General features: G+C 39.8%; 1 protein-coding gene across 2 annotated transcripts in view; it reads left to right on the top strand.

Annotated features, from left to right (window-relative positions):
- Positions 1-1,666: 1,666 nt before the first annotated feature.
- The window catches only part of LOC138811960 (bifunctional glutamate/proline--tRNA ligase), a 64,338-nt gene continuing 47,522 nt past the window's right edge, over positions 1,667-18,482 (top strand). For both annotated transcript variants that reach the window (XM_069999912.1, XM_069999911.1), the window contains exons 1-6: positions 1,667-1,789; positions 4,403-4,487; positions 6,799-6,898; positions 7,804-7,960; positions 9,649-9,788; positions 12,767-12,861. In XM_069999912.1, the coding sequence (XP_069856013.1) occupies positions 1,744-1,789; positions 4,403-4,487; positions 6,799-6,898; positions 7,804-7,960; positions 9,649-9,788; positions 12,767-12,861 (623 nt within the window). In that variant the 5' untranslated portion in view covers positions 1,667-1,743. The remainder of the gene's footprint in view (positions 1,790-4,402; positions 4,488-6,798; positions 6,899-7,803; positions 7,961-9,648; positions 9,789-12,766; positions 12,862-18,482) is intronic.

Genomic DNA, 18,482 nt, shown 5'->3' with positions numbered 1-18,482 from the left:
AAGTTTACTCCCCAGATACGAGGACAGGAAATTCAGCCAATAACAGAATGCAAGCACAGCAGCATACATTGAAAGGTGGGGTAAGGAGACAACAGAACAATAGGAAAATAATAGATTAATTAACTGGTTATTTCAGGTTACGTTCTTTGTGCAAGAATTGAAACAAAAAACACCATATGTGGTTGTGCTCCCCTGAATTATTAGTAGTCACTCCTTATGAAAAACCCAAGATAACGGGCTGGGAAGGTGGCTCAGTGGTGGAGTGCTGGCCTTGCGTACATGAGGCCCTGGGTTCAATTCCTCAGCATCACATAAGCAAAAAATAAAGAAAAGAACAGAGAAGAAAAACCCAAGATAGTCCAGCAAGTATACACACAATGTGTGAAGTAGACCTTTCTCAAACTGGGGCACTCTGAGTCTTGGGAAGAGGCATGAGGGGCCACAGATAAAAGGTAGATGAAAATGCCTCTTCTGATCTTAAACAGACTTACTGCACACACAGGTGGTCCAAAGAAATGAAAAGTCGAGGGTCTAGGATTCATGTACCAACTCCAGGTAAGATATCACATACTCCAAAACATTTATAGAAAAAAGAATGCATTGTGTTAATACTTTGTATCTACCAAGAATCATGACCCTGTCAATCCATCTAGGCAGGACTGTCTGCATTGCCTGCTAAGGTCCTCACCACACAAGAACAGCAATGGAAACAGCATGTAGAATAGACTGGGTTAGCAGAGTGATGATGGCTCAAGCCTCTAATCCTAACTATTCAGGAGACAGATCTGAGGATGGCGGTTCAAAGGAAAGTCTGTGAGACTCTTTATCTCCAATTAACTACCAAAAAAGCTGTGGCTCAAGGGGTGGAGTGTTAGCCTTGAACATAAAAGCTCAGTCAGAGCCCAGGATCTGAGTTCAAGCGCCAGGACTGGCACCAGAACAACAGAAAACAACCTCCCTCTCCCTCCAGAGATTATCATGGTATCCTCACACACCAACTTTCTACTGTGCGGATGGACACATCGTTCCACTTCTTAATACACCGCGGTCATCTACCATGATTCCTTTCTTTCATAGCTCCATGACCACCTTTAAAAACAGGATGTTTCAAACGGAGCTAGGACAACCTAGGGGACAGGTGGGGTGGGGAGAGATGGGGAGAACGAGGAAGCGGGTGACACTGATGGGGACGCCCTGGCCTCACAAACGGACGAGGCTGAACGACCTCTTTGTACGATTAAAGATACTACAAGAGCCGGCTGTTTCATGGGCCTCAGTTTTCTCACACAAGAAGTTAGTAATACTTGCAATCGGTTGGTCCAAGCCACCGTACTCAAAGCCTGGCCTGGGTGGACTACTTACGTGTAATTTTGTGTTTTCTAGTGTGCGTTGCTGTCATGTGAGGCACGATGAAAGTAAGAGTGTTTTTTGTTTTTTTATTTACACCTTAACAGCAAAAGCCACATCATCCTCTGCTTCACTCGGTGGCGCAACGTCACGTGGGCCCAGACCCACGGGATCCCAACCCACGGGCGTGTCCGAAGGCCCGGGTAGAGACAGACGCGCTGTGATGACGCACGTCGCCTTGCGCGGTGACGTCAGCGGTCGCGGCACGCGGGCGGGGCGGGACCTGCTGCGGCGTTGGCGTGCGGCGCGCTTTGCACACGTTGCACCTTGTCGCTTCCAGTCAGTCTGCCGTGTGGCTTCAGCGTCCCGACTGTGTGAGCCTACAGACCCGAGGCGATGGCGAAGCTCTGTCTCACGGTGAATCCCGGAGACCCTCCCCTGGGTAAGGAGCCGAGGCCACCCGGCCTGTGTGGGGTTGCATCAGCCGGAGGGGTGCGGGGCAGGGATGTCGCCGGGCCCCGGCCTGGCGCAGTGGCAGTCACCGTCTGGAAGCTGCGGCCTGGCTTTACTTAACCCCTGACTGAACTGAGTCGTCCAGGGCCCACGGCCTAGTCCCGGGCCTCCGGAGGCCTCCCTTGCCTAGGTCTGTCTGCGAGGGTGTGGGAGGAGGCGCGGTGTTAGCCCGGGCCTGGGCCACTGGAGTCTTCATTTGGGATCTTCTCTCGGTGGGGTGACTCCTCTTAGAAATAGCATGTTTCCTTCCCCACTTGTTCACATTCTCCCCAAGATCCCGAATTCACTTGACCCGACTTACATGTTTTATCCAGTTCAAAGGGAACAGGTCATGATAGCATTTAGAATGTTACCTGAGAGCGCACTGATTTTTATTTAAAGGTGGTGGAGTATGTAGGCACATAGATTGATGGGGCGATGTACTCCACAAATGTCAGCGGTACTGCTTTCTTGATACAGCTTCTGAGTTCAGCCTGCGATTGCTGTGGTGGTTAGATCGCTTAGGATTTCGACTTTTTCATTACTTTGAGAAATTACACTGAAGAATTTAAGCTTAATAAACTCGCTTATGTTAATGCATATTAAGGATCTAGGCACATAAAGTATTCTAGAGAATTTTAAATAGGAAGAGTCATGTGGGGATGATTCTCAATGTTGATGTTTGTCTGCGCATATTAAAAACAGCGTGTGTTTCTGAGAATGGCTTTATATATATGAGGCAAGCACTACACTACCCAACTCCCATCCCCCTTCCTGGCCCTATAAACCATTAGCCGGCTTGAATAATTAAAATGATAACGTTTTAGTATATTGGTTCCAGTAATTATGTGTTAACATCACAGCAAATCAATAAGCTCTATAAAAGAAGTAGATTTGATTTGGGAATGGAAAGGCACTAGATAATAGTTTAGCCACTGCCTAGTGGTTGTGGGCAAAGGCATTTATTTGGTTGATGGAGGCCTAAGCCTCAGTCCTGACTGCTAAGTACTAGTTGTGGAACTTGGATGAGTTCCTTGCTTACTTGCTTCCTTTCCTTTTATAAGAAAGGTGGAATGTCTTCTATATAGTGTTGGCTCCCAGAATGAAATAAGACTTAGAGATAAAGTTCTGACACCTTTTAGGTGTGTAATAAATAGCTGTAATTCTAACTTACGTCACTTAGAAAATCACTCTGGAGGTAATAGATCTGTTTTCTTTATAAATTACAGAACTCAGAACTATTTTGTCAATATTAGAAGAATCAAGAAATTTGTCATTTTGAACTCTGTACCAGTTTTAGAATATATACGTTAATTTTGTAGTTGCTTCTCTTGACTTTCAGTTAATTTTTCTCACTTGCTCAAATTCCATGTTTTATCTTCAATAAAATTAAATGAAGCATTTAGCAAAAATAGATTACATTGTTAGACTTTCCCTATATTATATGTATAGTGTATGTTCTTTTTAATGTTAAAATAATTTCATACATAAAAATGATAGGAGAGAGAACTTGGTACTTTACCTCCCTAGAATCTTCCAAGTATACATCTCCCACAAGCAAACACTCTGTACCTGATATACACAACCATCAAAGTCAGAAAATACACATTGATACAATTCCCATACCTACAAACACTATTAATCTAACACTAACTGTTCCAGTAATAGCTGTCATAAGCAAGGTCCACATTCTGTCTAGGATCACCATATTGTCATGTCTTCCCCGTTTCTTTCAATCTGGAATGGGTTAGTGGTCTAACCTTGATTTTCATAGCCTTGTCCTTGAAGATTAAAAGCCACTTACTTTTGAGTACCTTCTAGTCTAGTTGTCTGACATTTCCTTGTAGTCAGATTTATTCTATGCATCTTTGGCAGGAGTAACACAATAATCCTTGTTCTCCATTGCAGATATGATTTCTTATTTATCATTGCAGCCCATTAGTGATACATGAGTTGAATTTTCCCATTCCTAATGATTTTATCCTTGATCACTTAAGATGGTGTCAGCCCACTTTCCCAGCTGCAGTTTTTTCTTTCAATTTACAGATAATTTAAAAACTGAACCATACGAACAGCTCCTTTCATCCATGCATTGTTTCAGCATCTAATTTATGATGTTGATTGTCATGGTGACCTTCCAATTGTACAATTATTTTTACATTTAATAGTTAGCATTTTTCTGTGAGAACATTCTCTTTTTACAATGTAAAAATTCATAGCAACTATATTCAATGTGTTCTCTGTGTGTGTCTGTGTCTGCATGCCAATACTGAGGCTTTAATTTGAAATGCAGTGTGTTAGAATTTGAGATCAAGATTGCCTTAATTCTGCTTTCAGATGCTGACTACCATGGTAGTCCAAGCCTTAGTTTGCTCTTCAGTTATTTCTCTGAGATAAAACATAAGACTTCCTGTAGGCTTTCTAAACTATAAACTACTGAGAAAATAGCTTATTCCCATTAAGACTTAATGCTGGATTATTGACTCATCCTTACTGCTTTTATGATCCAAGTTATAAATATTGTCGTTAAACAGAAATAAATCTTTTCATCCTCCATTTTTAGAAGCGTTGCTGGCAGTAGAACATGTGAAAGGTGATGTCAGCATTTCTGTTGAAGAAGGAAAAGAGACTCTTCTTAATGTTTCTGAGTAAGTGCTCTATTTTCAGTACTATTAAAAATAATCAGAATTAAATATTATATGCTTATTTCACTTGCTCATTTGGTGAGTTGTTCCTAGAAAGAAGTGAACTTTGTTATTCTAAAAGGATGGAATACAGGGATTTATATTTGTCAGCTAGCTATGTGATTTCACTCATTATCTGTTTTTAAGAGCTAGAAATATGCCAGGCGCCGGTGGCTCAGGCCTGTAATCCTAGCTACTCAGGAGGCTGAGATCTATGGATCGTGGTTGAAAGCCAGCCCGGGAAGGAAAGGCCATGAGACTCTTATCTCCAATAAACCACTTAGAAAATCGGAAGTGGCACTGTGGCTCAAGTGGTAGAGTGCTCACCTTGAGCTGAAGAGCTGAGGGACAGCGCCCAGGCCCAGATATCAAGCCCCATGACTGACAAAAAGCAAAAACAAAAAAAAAATAGAAATGTGAAGAAAGATTTACATGTAAAGATTTATTTATTTTTGAGACAAGTCCTTATGTGACCCACGCTAGCCTGAAACTCAGGGTCATTCTGCAGGGATTACAGGTGCGTACCACTGTGGCTTTATATAAGAGGCTTGAATTTATGGTCTGTACACTGTCTTTTAACTTTCTTGCCAAAGGCTGGTACTCTGCTACTTGAGCCACAGCTCCTCATCCAGCTTTTTGGTTGTTATTGGAGATGAGAGTATCATATACTTTTCTGCCTGAGCTAGCTTTCAGCCATGATCAGATCTTAGCCTCCTGAATAGTTAGGATTATAGGTGTAGACAGTACCCAGCTCCATTTTGTTTTCTTTTTCTTTTTTGTGCCAGCCCTGGGGTCTGAACTCAGGACCTGGGCACTGTCCCTGAGCTTCTTTTGCTCAAGGTTAGCACTCTACCATTTGAGCCACAATGCCACTTCTGGCTTTTTCTGCTTATGCCGTACTGAGGAATCAAACCTAGGGCTTCATGCATGCTAGACAAGCACTGTACTTCTAAGCCATATTCCCAGCTCCACCACCCCAGCTCCATTTTCTGTTTTATTAATGAGAGTATTCAGGTAATTCCTGTTTTCTTAAGTTGTCATCTGCATTTTCTTTTGTTTCTAGTTTTTTTTTCCCAATTTTATTATCCAGTATTTCTAGTTGAAATTTAATTTCTGCTATCACATATTTATTATCAGAGCTCTGGGGTTTTTGTTCTTTGTTGTTGTTTGGTTTCTTTAAAACAAGGCTTTTCTATGTAGCTCGGGCAGCATTGAACTGAACATCCTCTGGTTTCTGTCTCTTGCATACTGGAATTACAGGTGTCAGACACTATGCTAGCCTTTGAGGGTTCTGTTATATGTTTCTGGATAATCCTTTTATTATTCCCTGTTCTTAATTTATTTGTTTATATGTTTATTTTTCTTTGGTTGTAAAGATGCTGGAGATTGAACCTAGGGTCTTAAGCTTGTATATACTACCTCTAAGCTATACCTTTAGCCCTGATTGCAATTTTTGTTTCATTATTTATTTTGGTCACTGTCTTTAAAATTACAGGCTTTTTTCAAACATCTGACAACTTCTGGTAGTAGTTCTTTTGTAGTTAGCATGAAAACAGTGAGAATGGTAATTTCTGAACTGAGAGTTGGTTCTATTAATTCTGAGCTTACTCTAGGAAAGTCTAGCTAATCTGTTTTTGGGGAACTTCTGTCAGTGTCTTTAGTTCTTTCCTTCTTGGGCTGATGAGATTATCCAGAGAAGAGATTTGGTTTAACTCCTTAGGGAATAATTTTTCAGTTTTTGCCTCAGAGATATCCTAGCAGAATAGTGTGTGTGTGTGTGTGTGTGTGTGTGTGTGTGTGTGTGTGTGTGTGTGTGTGTGTGTGTGTGTGTGTGTGTGTGTGTGTGTGTGTGTGTGTGTGTGTGTGTGTGTGTGTGTGTGTGTGTGTGTGTGATGGTTTTATGCTTTTTATTCAGATTCTTGAACTGGCTAGGCAGCCTTCTGAGTACTAGCTCACCACCATCCTGGTGAAATAGTACTTTGATGAAGTTGTATTTTTAAAATTAGAAGGCATTATACAATTGTGTGTGTTGGTGTATGTGTGTGTGTGCGCATGTGCACGCATAGACCGCTCTGAAGTAATTAGTGGGTTGAGCCCCATATTTTATAACAAATTAGAATTGGATAGAAACAGGTAAGTAAGCAAATCTATTTTGCTGTAGTGAAAAGAACTTAGAAAGTATATTAGGATTTCCATTTTTACATATATTCCATAGTCTCACCACTTACTGTTTACTAGAACGACTGCAATATTTTACCTCATGCTTTTACTCTAGGAATGTGGTGTTCACAGACGTAAATTCCATACTTCGCTATTTGGCCAGAGTTGCCACTACAGCTGGGCTCTATGGCACTAACCTGATGGAACATACTGAGGTAAACACTTATTTGTATGTTTTGTTTATTTGAATTTATTGCTTTTGGATTTTTGAGAACAATATTGTCTTACAGTACATTGTCTCTACAGTGTTAATTAAGAAATGTTTATTGTGGTTTTATTTTTTTAAAAGAAAAGAAAAATTCTCAGAATTGGTATAACTCAGTGATGGAGAACTTGTCTAGCATGTGGCAGGCCCTGGGCTTGATCACCACTGTAGTAAAGAACTAGAATATTTTCTCTTTCTTAAAAAAAAAAAAAAAAAAAAAGGGCTGGGAAGGTGGCTCAGTGGTAGAGCGCTTGCCTTGCATGCCTGAGGCCCTGGGTTCGATTCCTCAGCACCACATAAGCAAAAAGAAAAAAGCCGGAAGTGGTGCTGTGGCTCAAGTGGTAGAGTGCTAGCCTTGAGCTGAAGAGCTGAGGGACAGTGCCCAGGCCCAGAGTTCTGGCCCCACAACCGGACCCCCCCCCCAAAAAAAAAATAGTTGTTTATTCCCAAACTAACTGTACTTTGGGGGCATTCAGTGCATCTTCATCTTCCTACCTTCCTAGAATATCATGGGCGCATGAGACTGTATAGATCATTCCATCCAGTTTTCATGCTTTGTAGATAAGGCAGTAGGCATATCAGTTTTAAATTGTCTGTATTTTTTGTTCTTCCTGAAATACCCTTCCACAAATCTTCAGGAAAGTAACAAAATACGATATTTATCTAAGTGCCACCTTAGATCCTGTGCTTCTAGAATTGAATCCACATAATTCAAAAATTTGAGGTAAGAAAAGTGTGTTTTTACATTAGGAAGTCAAATATGTTGTGCTACATTACTGCCATTTTTTCTTGTGGTCATCTTTTTCGAAGGTCTAAACTCTGCAGTGTATTTCTTTTCTCTCTTTGTGTTCACAGATTGACCACTGGTTGGAGTTCAGGTCTACAAAATTACCTTCATGTAATTTGTTTACTTCTGCCATCAACGAGCTTAATCATTGCCTGTCTTTGAGAACATACTTAGTTGGGAACTCCTTGACCTTAGCAGATCTATGTGTATGGGCCACCTTAAAAGGTATCAGTAATTCCTCTTAAAATATGCATTCTATGGTTTTGGCTTTTTTTCTTTTTTTTTAAAGTGGAGGCTGACTTGCTTAGGCTTACCTTAAACTCCTAAACCTAAGCAATATTTCTGCCTCAGCCTCACAAGAGGCTAGGATTACAATTATGCACCACCAAGCCCAAATAAAATACTTTATTTTAATCATTTAATATTTTAATATTTTGCTGGATAAAAAGTATTCACACATGTGCATGCATGTATGTGTATACACCCAACCTATACATACACACATGTTTAGGCCATAACTTAAGCGGGTTCATCTAGAGTAGTCATCCAAATTTCTTATTTATATCCAGTTACAGGAATCTCTTGTCCTCTACTAGCCCTGGGGATTTTCTTTTAAGTTCCTCTTGCCTTTGCGTTTGTCATTCTTGCTTAAAATCCTCAGTCTCTTATATCAGCTTTGCTGCCTCATCCTTACTTTGGACATTACACTTAGCTCGCATTGGAAAAATCACTAGGACTATAAGAAGGGCTAATTTAGTGATTTGAGGTGTCACTTTTCTGGGAGGTTACTTATTCCTCTTCTACAACTAGTTTGCTGCACATAGGAAGAAGTGTTTATCAACTTGGGAAACCTGTTAGCCTTTTATTTTGAAGAGACAAAAAAGCTTCATGAAATATAACATATACAGAAAACTCCACTTACTTAAAATATATGATTTTATTGAGGTATATATATAATAAGGCCCTGGGATTTGAATTTGGCCTCACTTGCTAGGCAGATACTCTCCTACTTGAGTCATGGCCTTATTGCTGGACTTGACTCCTTCCTACCTTAGCCTCCCTTGCTAGTATTACAGGAGTGTCCTTCATTTTTATCTATTTTGAATTTTGTTTTTTGGTTTTTTTTTTTTTTGGTTGGTCATGGTGCTTGAACTCAGGGCCTGGCTCAAAGCTAGCACTCTGCCACTTTGAGCTATAGTTGCTGTTCTGGTTTGTGAGTGTTTAATTGGAGATAAGAGTCTCATGGGGGACTTTTCTGCTTGCACTGTCTTCGAACCAGTCTTCAGATCTCAGCCTCCTGAGTAGCTAGGATTACAGGCATTAGACACTTGCTCTTGGCTTCTTACTGTTCTTTTAAGAATGTAGCTTTATAATGCTAAACTGCTAAACAGACTTAAGTGCCTTTTTTTTTCTTGCCATTAGTGGAGTTTGAACTCAAGATCCTTTACTCACTTAGGTTGCTTACTTGGCTGGTGCTCTGCCACTTGAGCTATACCTTCAGTTCAGTTTTAGGTTTATTTTGTAGATGAATTCTCACTGACTTTTCTGCCTGGATTGGCTTCAAGCCTTGATCCTTTGGATCTAAGCCTCCTGAATAGGTAGGATTAGGATTACAGGTATTAGCTACCAGCAGCATCAAGAGAGCATCTTGATTATCTTGATTTTGTTTTTTCTAGTTCATCTTGAAATCTTTTTCTTAATTAAGTGTTGGTTTTACAATGTGTGTGGCATGAGTAAGAAAAAGTGATTTTTTTGTCAACTCTGTAAAATACATTGAAGTGTTAGGACATGTGTAAATTTTTTTATTGCAGAAGAAGGACTTGAATCTCTTTTACATGAATTAACCATGGTTAGAACTTTGCTTTTGAGGTTGCAGATTTATAGAATAGTTTTTAAATTATGTTTGCTAATAGGAAGTGCTGCATGGCAAGAACAAATGAAACAGAACAAGGCTCCAGTTCATGTAAAACGCTGGTTTGGTTTTCTTGAAGCCCAGCAGGCCTTCCAGTCAGTAGATACCAAGTGGGATGTTTCAACAAGCAAAGCTAAAGTGGTAAGCCTGTTTGCCTCCCTCCTTCCTTCCCTTCCTTCTTCTCTCCCCTCTTTCCCTACCTTTCCCTCCTTGTTCTCCTCCTTTCTCTTTTTTTTTTCTTTTTCTTTTTTTGCCAGTCCTAAGGTTTGAACTCAGGGCCTGGGCGCTGTTCTTTGTGCTCAAGGCTAGCTCTCTGCCACTTAAGCCATTTTTTCTATGGAGTTTATTGGAGATAAAGACTGTCACAGACTTTCTTGCCCAGGCTGGCTTCAAACTGCACTCCTCAGATCTCAGCCACCTGAGTAGCTAGGATTACAGGTGTTAACCACTGGCGTCCGACTGTTTCCCCCTTTCTTTTTTTTGGCCGGTTGGGGGGGCTAAACTCTGGACCTGGGCGCTGTCCCTCAGCTCTTCATCTCAAGGCTAGTGCTTTACCATTTGAGTCACAGCACCACTTCCGGCTTTTTCTGCTTATGTGGTGCTAAAGAATCGAACCCAGGACCTCATGCATTCGAGGCAAGCACTCTACCACTGAGCCAACTTCCCAGCCCTCCCCCTTTCTTAAATGCTAATGTTTCAGTGTGGCTCTGAGAAGGAAATCATTGCTACTCATAAAACTTATTTTCTGGGACTGAGAGTATATCCCAGTGGCAGTATTTGCTTAACCTAGAATTCATAGGCACTACCAAAAAATGAACTTATCTTTTCACAGTGAAAAAGGATTATCTTAGAAGAATCTACTGTTGCTAAATCTTAGTTTGACATTAACTGGTAGATTACTTAAAGCCCTAATCTTTATACTTGTGAAAGATTGAATCTCCAGTATTTTTCCTAGACAATTCAAATTTTATATAACTAAATTTTCTCTAGTTTTGTTGTTTAGTGCTGGGGATTGAACCCAAGTCCTCATCTATGCTAAGCACATGTTCTACCATCAATCTACACTTTTTGTTTTGCCAGTCCTGGGGCTTAAACTCAGGGCCTGGGCACTGTCCTTGAGCTTCTTTTGCTCAAGGCTAGCACTGTACCACTTGAGCCACAGCACCATTTCTGGCTTTTTCTGTTTATGTGGTACTGAGGAATCAAACCCAGGACTTCATGTATGCTAGGCAAGCACTCAATCACTAAACTACAGTCCCATTCCCTCAATCTACACCTTCAACTTAGTTATTATTATTTTACTGTCTTTCTCCTGAATCTTCTCTTTTCTGGTTTTTAACCATTGAGTCCTTGGATGCTACAGATCCTTTTGATACTTCTATAGGAAGATATAGAATAGAGTACAGTAGAAAAGGTCCTCTTCTCTAGAATCATTCTGATTTGATTGGTTTCACATCGTCGACATGAATAGTATAGTTCTTATTTAATGAAGGTTTTTCTGATGTAGTAAAATTTGCCTAATACTTTGGCGAATCCTTTACCATTTTTTCCCATCTAATGAGTCAACAAGTCCTCTTATACAGGGTTTCTTTCTATCCAACCCTACTTCTCTGCTTATGTTATTGCATCTTTGTTAAATACCATTTCACATGTGGTCTTATCTTTCTCTAATTCTGCATCTTAGCTGTCCTAGGTAGGGTTTTAAATTATGAAAGTAACATTTCATTTCCCCTAGAGGATGCCATTACTTGAAGCATAAAAGCCAAGTCCAAACCTTGTGTGTTAGTATGGGGGCTTGAACTTTTGCTCGGCTTTTTCACTCAAGGCTGGTGCTCTACTACTTGAGCCACACCTCCACTTCTGGTATTTTGTTATAATTGGAGATAAGAATATCATAGACTTATTTTTTCCTGGACTGGCCTTGAACTGTGATTGTCAGACCTCAGCATTATGAGTAGCTAGGATTATGGACAGGAATCACCACTACCTGGCCTATACATTCTGTTTTGGACTTAATGTATTTCAGCTTTCTTGCTCATGGACCTATACTATGCATAGATACTGTATTGCCCTTCCCTGCCTTTGTGTCTTGCCTCTAAACACTTTAGCCCCTTTAGCCTTTCCATCTGAAATATTTCTGCTCCAGGCACTGACCCTGAGCTTTTGTTCTCCAGGCTAGTGCTTCTTGGTTAATTGGAGATTAGAGTGTCAAGGGCTTTTCTGCTCAGGCTGGCTTTGGAGCTGGCTTTGAACCGAACCTTGATTCTCAGCTCTCAGCTACTTGAGTAGCAGCCACTGGTGCCTGGCACATTTCCACTTTTTAAGATGCAGGTTGGAACCAGGTGTCAGTGGCTTACATGTATAATCCTAGTTACCCAGAAGACAGAGATCAGAAGATCTCTATTCAAAACTAACTTGGACAGACAAAAGCAAGAGAATCTTACCTCCAATTAACCAGTGAAGTGCTAGAATTGAATTTGTGGCTCAAGTGGTAAATTGTTAGCCTGTGAGTAGAAAAAGACAATTGAGAGCTTGAGGCCCTGAATTCAAGCCTCCGTATCTGTACAAAACCAAAATCAGGAAAGATCCAGTGTGGTTCTTACTACCTTGTAAGCTTTTCCTGAAGACCTGGATATTGTTGATTCACAGTTTAAAATTTTGTTGTTGTTGTGATCCTGAGGCTTGAACTTAGGGCCTGAGCACTTTACCTGAATTTTTGTGTTCAAGCTAGTGCTCTTCTATTGGAGTCACATCTGTTTTTTTAGGTGATAAATTGGAGATAGGAGTCTCATGGACTTTCCTGCCTAAGGCTTGCTTCAAACCACAATCCTCAGATCAAAGGCTTCTGAAAAGCTAGGATTACTAGGGTGAGCCACTGGTGCCTGGCTTGTTGATTAGCTTTACTACATGTTCTAACTGTACCCTCTAAAAACACTACCGGTATTACTGGTGTGTGCTTTTGTTTATTTCCTTCATCAGACTTTTAATTACCCAAGTGCAGGATGATGGTCTAGTCATTATTTTGTTCATAACTACTATAGTGTGTCATTTAGTAGGTATAGTGAACATGTTCTTAAGTATTTAACCATATAGCTTGTTGTTGATGTTTTTCTTTTCAGGCACCTGAGAAAAAACAAGACGTTGGGAAGTTTGTTGAGCTTCCAGGTGCAGAGATGGGAAAGGTTACTGTCAGATTTCCTCCAGAAGCTAGTGGGTAAGGAAATACATCTCAAACTTACACTTAAATATATTAGTGGGAAAACCTTAAAAGTTACCCAACTTCTAATACTAAAGAGTTGATACAAAAGGAAATAAATAAGATTTTGATGATGGGAGTTAAAAAGTCATAATAGTTCTTAATTATTAACATAATATTAGTTGAATTTTAATTTGTAGCTTTAGCTTATTAAGAATAGAAGAGACATTGAAATTTTACCCCATTTTAAATAGAAATAAGAAAATACTACAAATAGAAACATTAAAATAAGGGTTGGCAGAGTGGCTCAATGGTTGTGTTTGCCTAGCAAGTGCAAGGCCCTGAGTTCACATCCCAGCACTGACAAAAAAAAGGGGGGGGGGAATTTAAATTTAAAAATGTCTATAAATAGGGATTAACCTTTATTTGTATTCTAAGATTTGGGGGGCTTTTATTCACTAAGGATTTGTATGATACTTCCAGTCATCTTTTATATTAATAGTAGAATTAGATAGCAGTATTTTTTTCCCTCAAATGGAGAAATGTGTTGAAAAATACATTCCTACTTACTTCTTTCCATTGGTAACAAGTTTCCCAAACTCATTAGCTCTTGGCAAACATAGAAAATTATAATCAGGGCTGGGACGTTGGCTCAGTGGTAGAGTGCTTGTCTTGCATGCATGAGGCCCTGGGTTCGATTCCTCAGCACCACATAAGCAGGGAAAAAAAAGCCGGAAGTGGCGTTGTGGCTCAAGTGGTAGGGCGACAGCCTTGAGCTGAAGGACCGCGACCAGGCCCAGAGTTCAGGCCCCATGACTGGACAAAAAAAAAAAAGAAAATTATAATCAAAGAGTCCACTCATTTAAGAAAAGACTGTTGTGGCTGTAAGCCATAGCATGGGGCTGCTTCAAACCTTGTGTACCATTCCCTAAGCCTGAAGGGAGTCTGCCTTTTCAATCCATCTCCTTGAAGCAGAGTTAAGAGGAATATCAAGCTTTGTAGTTCCTGTGATACTAATATAATAAAATAAGCCTTACTAAAGACACATTACTAATGCAGTTGTGCACCTCGATGCTGAACCTTAGAACCAGTGTTAATTTGTGAGATGATTCTTTTTTTTTTTTTTTTTTTGGTTGTGGGCTTGAACTCTGGGCCTAGTGTTGTCCTTTCGTTCTTAAACTCAAGGCTAGCACTCTACCACTTGAGCCACAGTGGCACTTGCATTTTTTTCTGGTGGTTTTATTGGAGATAAGAGTTTCAGGGCCTTTCCTGCTTGGGCTGGCTTTGAACTCTGATCCTCAAATCTCAGTCTCCTAAGTAGCTGGGATTACAGGTGTGAGCCACAGGGTGCCCAGCTGAAATGATTCTTTGTACAACTTTAATTTCAGATTTTGTTTCAGATAAGAATTTCACATTCTTATCCTTTTTTGGTAGATAGAATATGTAGATAACAGAAATTGGCAGATAGGAAAACAATTTTCTTTTTGTTCTTGTTTTTCTGTCCGTTGTGGGGCTTGAACTCTGGGCCTAAGTGCTGTCCTTCAGCTCTTCAGCTCAAGTCCAGCACTCTACCACTTGAGTCACAGTGCCACTTCCAGTTTTCTGGTGGTTTATTGGAGATAAGAGTCTCATGAACTTTACTGCCCAGGCTGGCTTTGAGCCGCAATCCTCAGATCTCAGCCTCCTGAGTAGCTAGGATTACAGGCGTGAGCCACCAGCACCCAGCAAACAATTTTCTTTTAGCTATGTACTTAATAGATCTTTACAAATGATCTCATCATAAAAACCAGTCTAGGCCTGGGAATGTGGCTTGGTGGTAGAGTGCTTATCTAGCATGAAAGAGGCCCTGGGTTCAATTCCTGATACCACATTAAAAAAAAAAAAAACTAAAAGAAAAACCAGTTGTATAGTTGCATACTTTTTACTTTATTTTGCTGGTGCTAGGGTTTGAACTCAACCTTGGGCTTGCTCAGCTTGCTTGTTTTACTGACATTCTACCACTTGAGCCATTCTTCTACCTTGTCTTTTTGTTTTTGGAGATGGAATATCATGAACTTTTGTGCTTGGGCTGACCTCGAACCTCAAACCTTTACTAAGCTCACCCTCTGAGGTAGTTAGGATTAGAAACATGAGCCACTGGCTCATGGCTTCTTTTCTGTACTAGGGGATGGTAGAAGAAACGAAAAAGAAATAATGACTGAAAAAAATAACAAATTTGATTGATTCGTGACTCAATGAAATAAATAGCATTTATGTTATGTGGTTCAATTCTTTTTTTTTTTTTTTTGGTGATCCTGGGCCTGGTGCTCTCTCTATCTCTTTGTGCCCAAGGTTAATGTTCTACCACTTGAGCCACAGCTCCACTTCTGGCTTTTTCTGAACAGTTTATTGGAGATTAAAAGTCTCATGGAATTTCCTGCCAGGGATAGCTTCAAACCATGATCCTCAGATCTCAGCCTCCTGAGTAGCTAGCATTACAGACATAAGCCACCAATGCCCAGCCATAATTCAGTTCTTAAAGATATCATGAGTCCTTTCCTCCCAATATTCTATTTCTGTGTTTGATATGAGAGGTCATACTTGTCATTTGCATTACTAATCTTAGTTGTTTGATAAAAGTTGCTTTTAAGGGGCTGGAAAGGTGGCTCAGTGGTAGAATGCTTGTCTTGCGTGCATGAGACCCTCAGTTCAATTCCTCAGCACCACATAAATAGACAAGGCCAGAAGTGGGCTGAGGCTCAAGTGGTAGAGCGCTAGTCTACAGCTGAAGAGCTGAGGGACAGTGCCCAGGCCCAGAGTTCAGGCTCCACGACCAACAAAAAAATAAATAAGTAGCTTTTAAATACTATTTCTTGCTATGCCATTTTTTGTCTTTTTTTTAAAATCACTGTCACTTCTTGAATATTGGATTAGCATATTTATACATATATATTATAAAATATGTTTATCTGTTCTAAATTATGTCATTTTCAGAGAGATGCTCTTATACAGGTAGGGATTTGGAATATAACCAATATTTCATTACTGTTCATAAATTTCATCATATCCCCATATACTTGCTAACAAGTACAGGCACTAACAAGTGCTTTCTGTATAGTAAGTCATTAATCTGAACAACCCTTTGAGGAAGGCACTATTTAGAAGCTGATTCATACGATGTATTAATATCTGGCCAAACTCAAAATCTGCCATCTGGCTCTTGTAGCTAAAAATTACACTGTTGTGCATGGCAGAAGTCTAATTCAGTATTACTGGTAACTAAAGCAGCATGATTCCTTACTTCCTTTCACTATTGTTTCTTCAGATGATTATTTTAGTTATGGTATTTTATAGTCTCAATTGTTTTTCCTGAAGCTTGACATATACATTATTAGAGCTATATACATTATTGCTGATTCAGATGTATTTTTCTTTAAGACCTTTTTTCTCCTCCTCCTTTTTTTCTTTCCCCTTTTTTCCTCCTCTCACTTTGTCTCTTCTGTCTTCCTCTTTTTCTCCTTCATTTTTTCCTCATTGCCTTTTTTCCCTCCCCTTCCTTCCTCCCTCTTTTCCTCCTTCTTCCTTCCCTACCAGCATCTTGTTCATGGGAAATATACACTGTACCACTCAGCTCCATTGTCAGCTCCACATTATCCTTCTTAAGTTAATTTTATATTTAAAGCTAAACACATTAATTCAAACAATAGGTGATCAGTAACTGTATCTTTTTGAATGATGTAGCTCATTGCTGAATTAAACATGCATCAAGTTAACATCTAGTTTTCTGTTTCTGGGAATCCATAGCCCTTTATTTTAAGTTACTTTATTTTAGAATAGTTTTAGATTTACAGGAAGTTTCTATATTTATTACATCCAGTTTTTCATTGGCATCTTGCATTTATATGGTAACTTTATCATAGCTAATGAACAAATATTGATATTCTTCACTAAACTCCATCCATTTCTGGGATTTCATCAATTTTTGTGTAATAACTTTTTTGTTCTAAGATATCTTCTAGAGTATATGCAGTTCTGTTTTTTGCAGGCAATTTTTAAAAGCCCATATTGCATTGCACATTGTAGTTGGTTCTATTACTTATGCATGCAAAAACCCTTTTTATAAGCCAATCACTGATCTGGACCTCTGTCTAAATTTGTAGAAACTTAATTGAGTTAGGATTGGTGTGTCATTCAGTGGCAGAGTTCTTACTAGGCATGTGCAAGGCCATGTTTAATTGACCTTTGTTTTTTATTTTATTTTATTTTTTTTGTTTTGCAGTTGTGGGGTTTGAACTCAGGTCCTGCACACTGTCCCTTAGCTCTTTTGCTTAGGGCTAGTGCTCTACAACTTGGAGCCACAGCTCCACTTGCAGTTTTTGAGTGGTTAATTGGGGGTAAGAGTCTCAAGAAGACTTTTCTACCTAGGCTGACTTCTAACCATGATGCTCAGATCTCAGCCTCCTGGATAGCTAGGATTATAGGCATGAGCCACCTACATTCAGCTTTCATTGTCATAAATGGAGTTGTATTTTTCATAATATCAATATCACTTCATGTCAAAGGTGTGCTATTAGAACTAGATGACTTACCTTAAAATGGTGACTGCTGTAGTAAACTGAAAGTGGTAAAAATTGGCAAGAGCTATTTAAACTGGCTTCATACCTTGTTTTCTTCCCAAATGATTATAATTTAAACAATAATGGCCAAGTTAATTTCCTTGTAAAAGTTTTTGGTGATAGAGTCTTGGTCTGTAACCCAAGCTGACCTCAACTCAAGACCCTTCTGCCTCAGAATCCTAAGTGCTAGAAATTTACAGGTAGATGCCACTACGAACATTGCTTTTTTTTTTCTCAGTCTTGGGCTTGAACTCTGGGCCTGGGTGCTGTCCCTGAGCTCTTCAGCTCAACGAGAGTGCTCTACCACTTGAGAGCCATAGAGCTTCTTCTGGTTTTCTGGTGGTTTATTGGAGATATGAGTCTCACTTTTCTGTTTGGGCTGGCTTTGAACCACGATCCTCAGATCTCAGTCTCCTAAGTACCTAGGATTATAGGCATGAGCCACCGGCGCCCTACAGAACATTGCTTTTTACAAACTGCTTTGATTGGGCTGGGAATGTGGCTTAGTGGTACAATGCTTCCTTAGCATGCATGACGCACTAGGTTCAATTCCTCAGTACCACATAAGCAGAAAAAGCAGAAGTGATGTTGTGGCTCAAGTGGTAGAGTGCTGGCCTTGAGCAAAAAGAAGTTCAAGGATAGTGCCCAAGCCTGAGTTCAAGTCCCAAGACTGGCAAAATGAATAAATAAATAAACACATTGATAGAGGAAAATATTGATAAATTATCAATACTGTTTCTTGACTTCTTCCTCTCCCACCCCTTCTTCATATCTCAACTTCCTGGGTAGCTGTAGGCATGATCCACCAGCGCCTGGCTCAAAAGAATATTATACATTTTGATTCATTGATACTAGATGTGACCTTTGTAGTCATTTGGTTAAAATCTTTTTGTTGGCATTTGAGACTACTAAAGCCTAGAGAAATAAAATGTCCAGAGAAAGAAATATTTTGAGACAGGATATTGCTAAGTTGAACTGGATGGTCTGAAATTTGTGATCCTCCAACTCTAATAAAAGTCTCTATTGCTAAGATTAACGGGTGTG

The sequence above is a fragment of the Dipodomys merriami genome, unplaced genomic scaffold, assembly GCF_024711535.1.
Source record: "Dipodomys merriami isolate MVZ:Mamm:240054 unplaced genomic scaffold, mDipMer1.0.p SCAF_551, whole genome shotgun sequence".
Lineage (NCBI taxonomy): Eukaryota > Metazoa > Chordata > Mammalia > Rodentia > Heteromyidae > Dipodomys > Dipodomys merriami.
The sequence above is the reverse complement of the archived record's forward strand: the minus strand, read 5'-3'. Positions and strand labels throughout refer to the sequence as shown.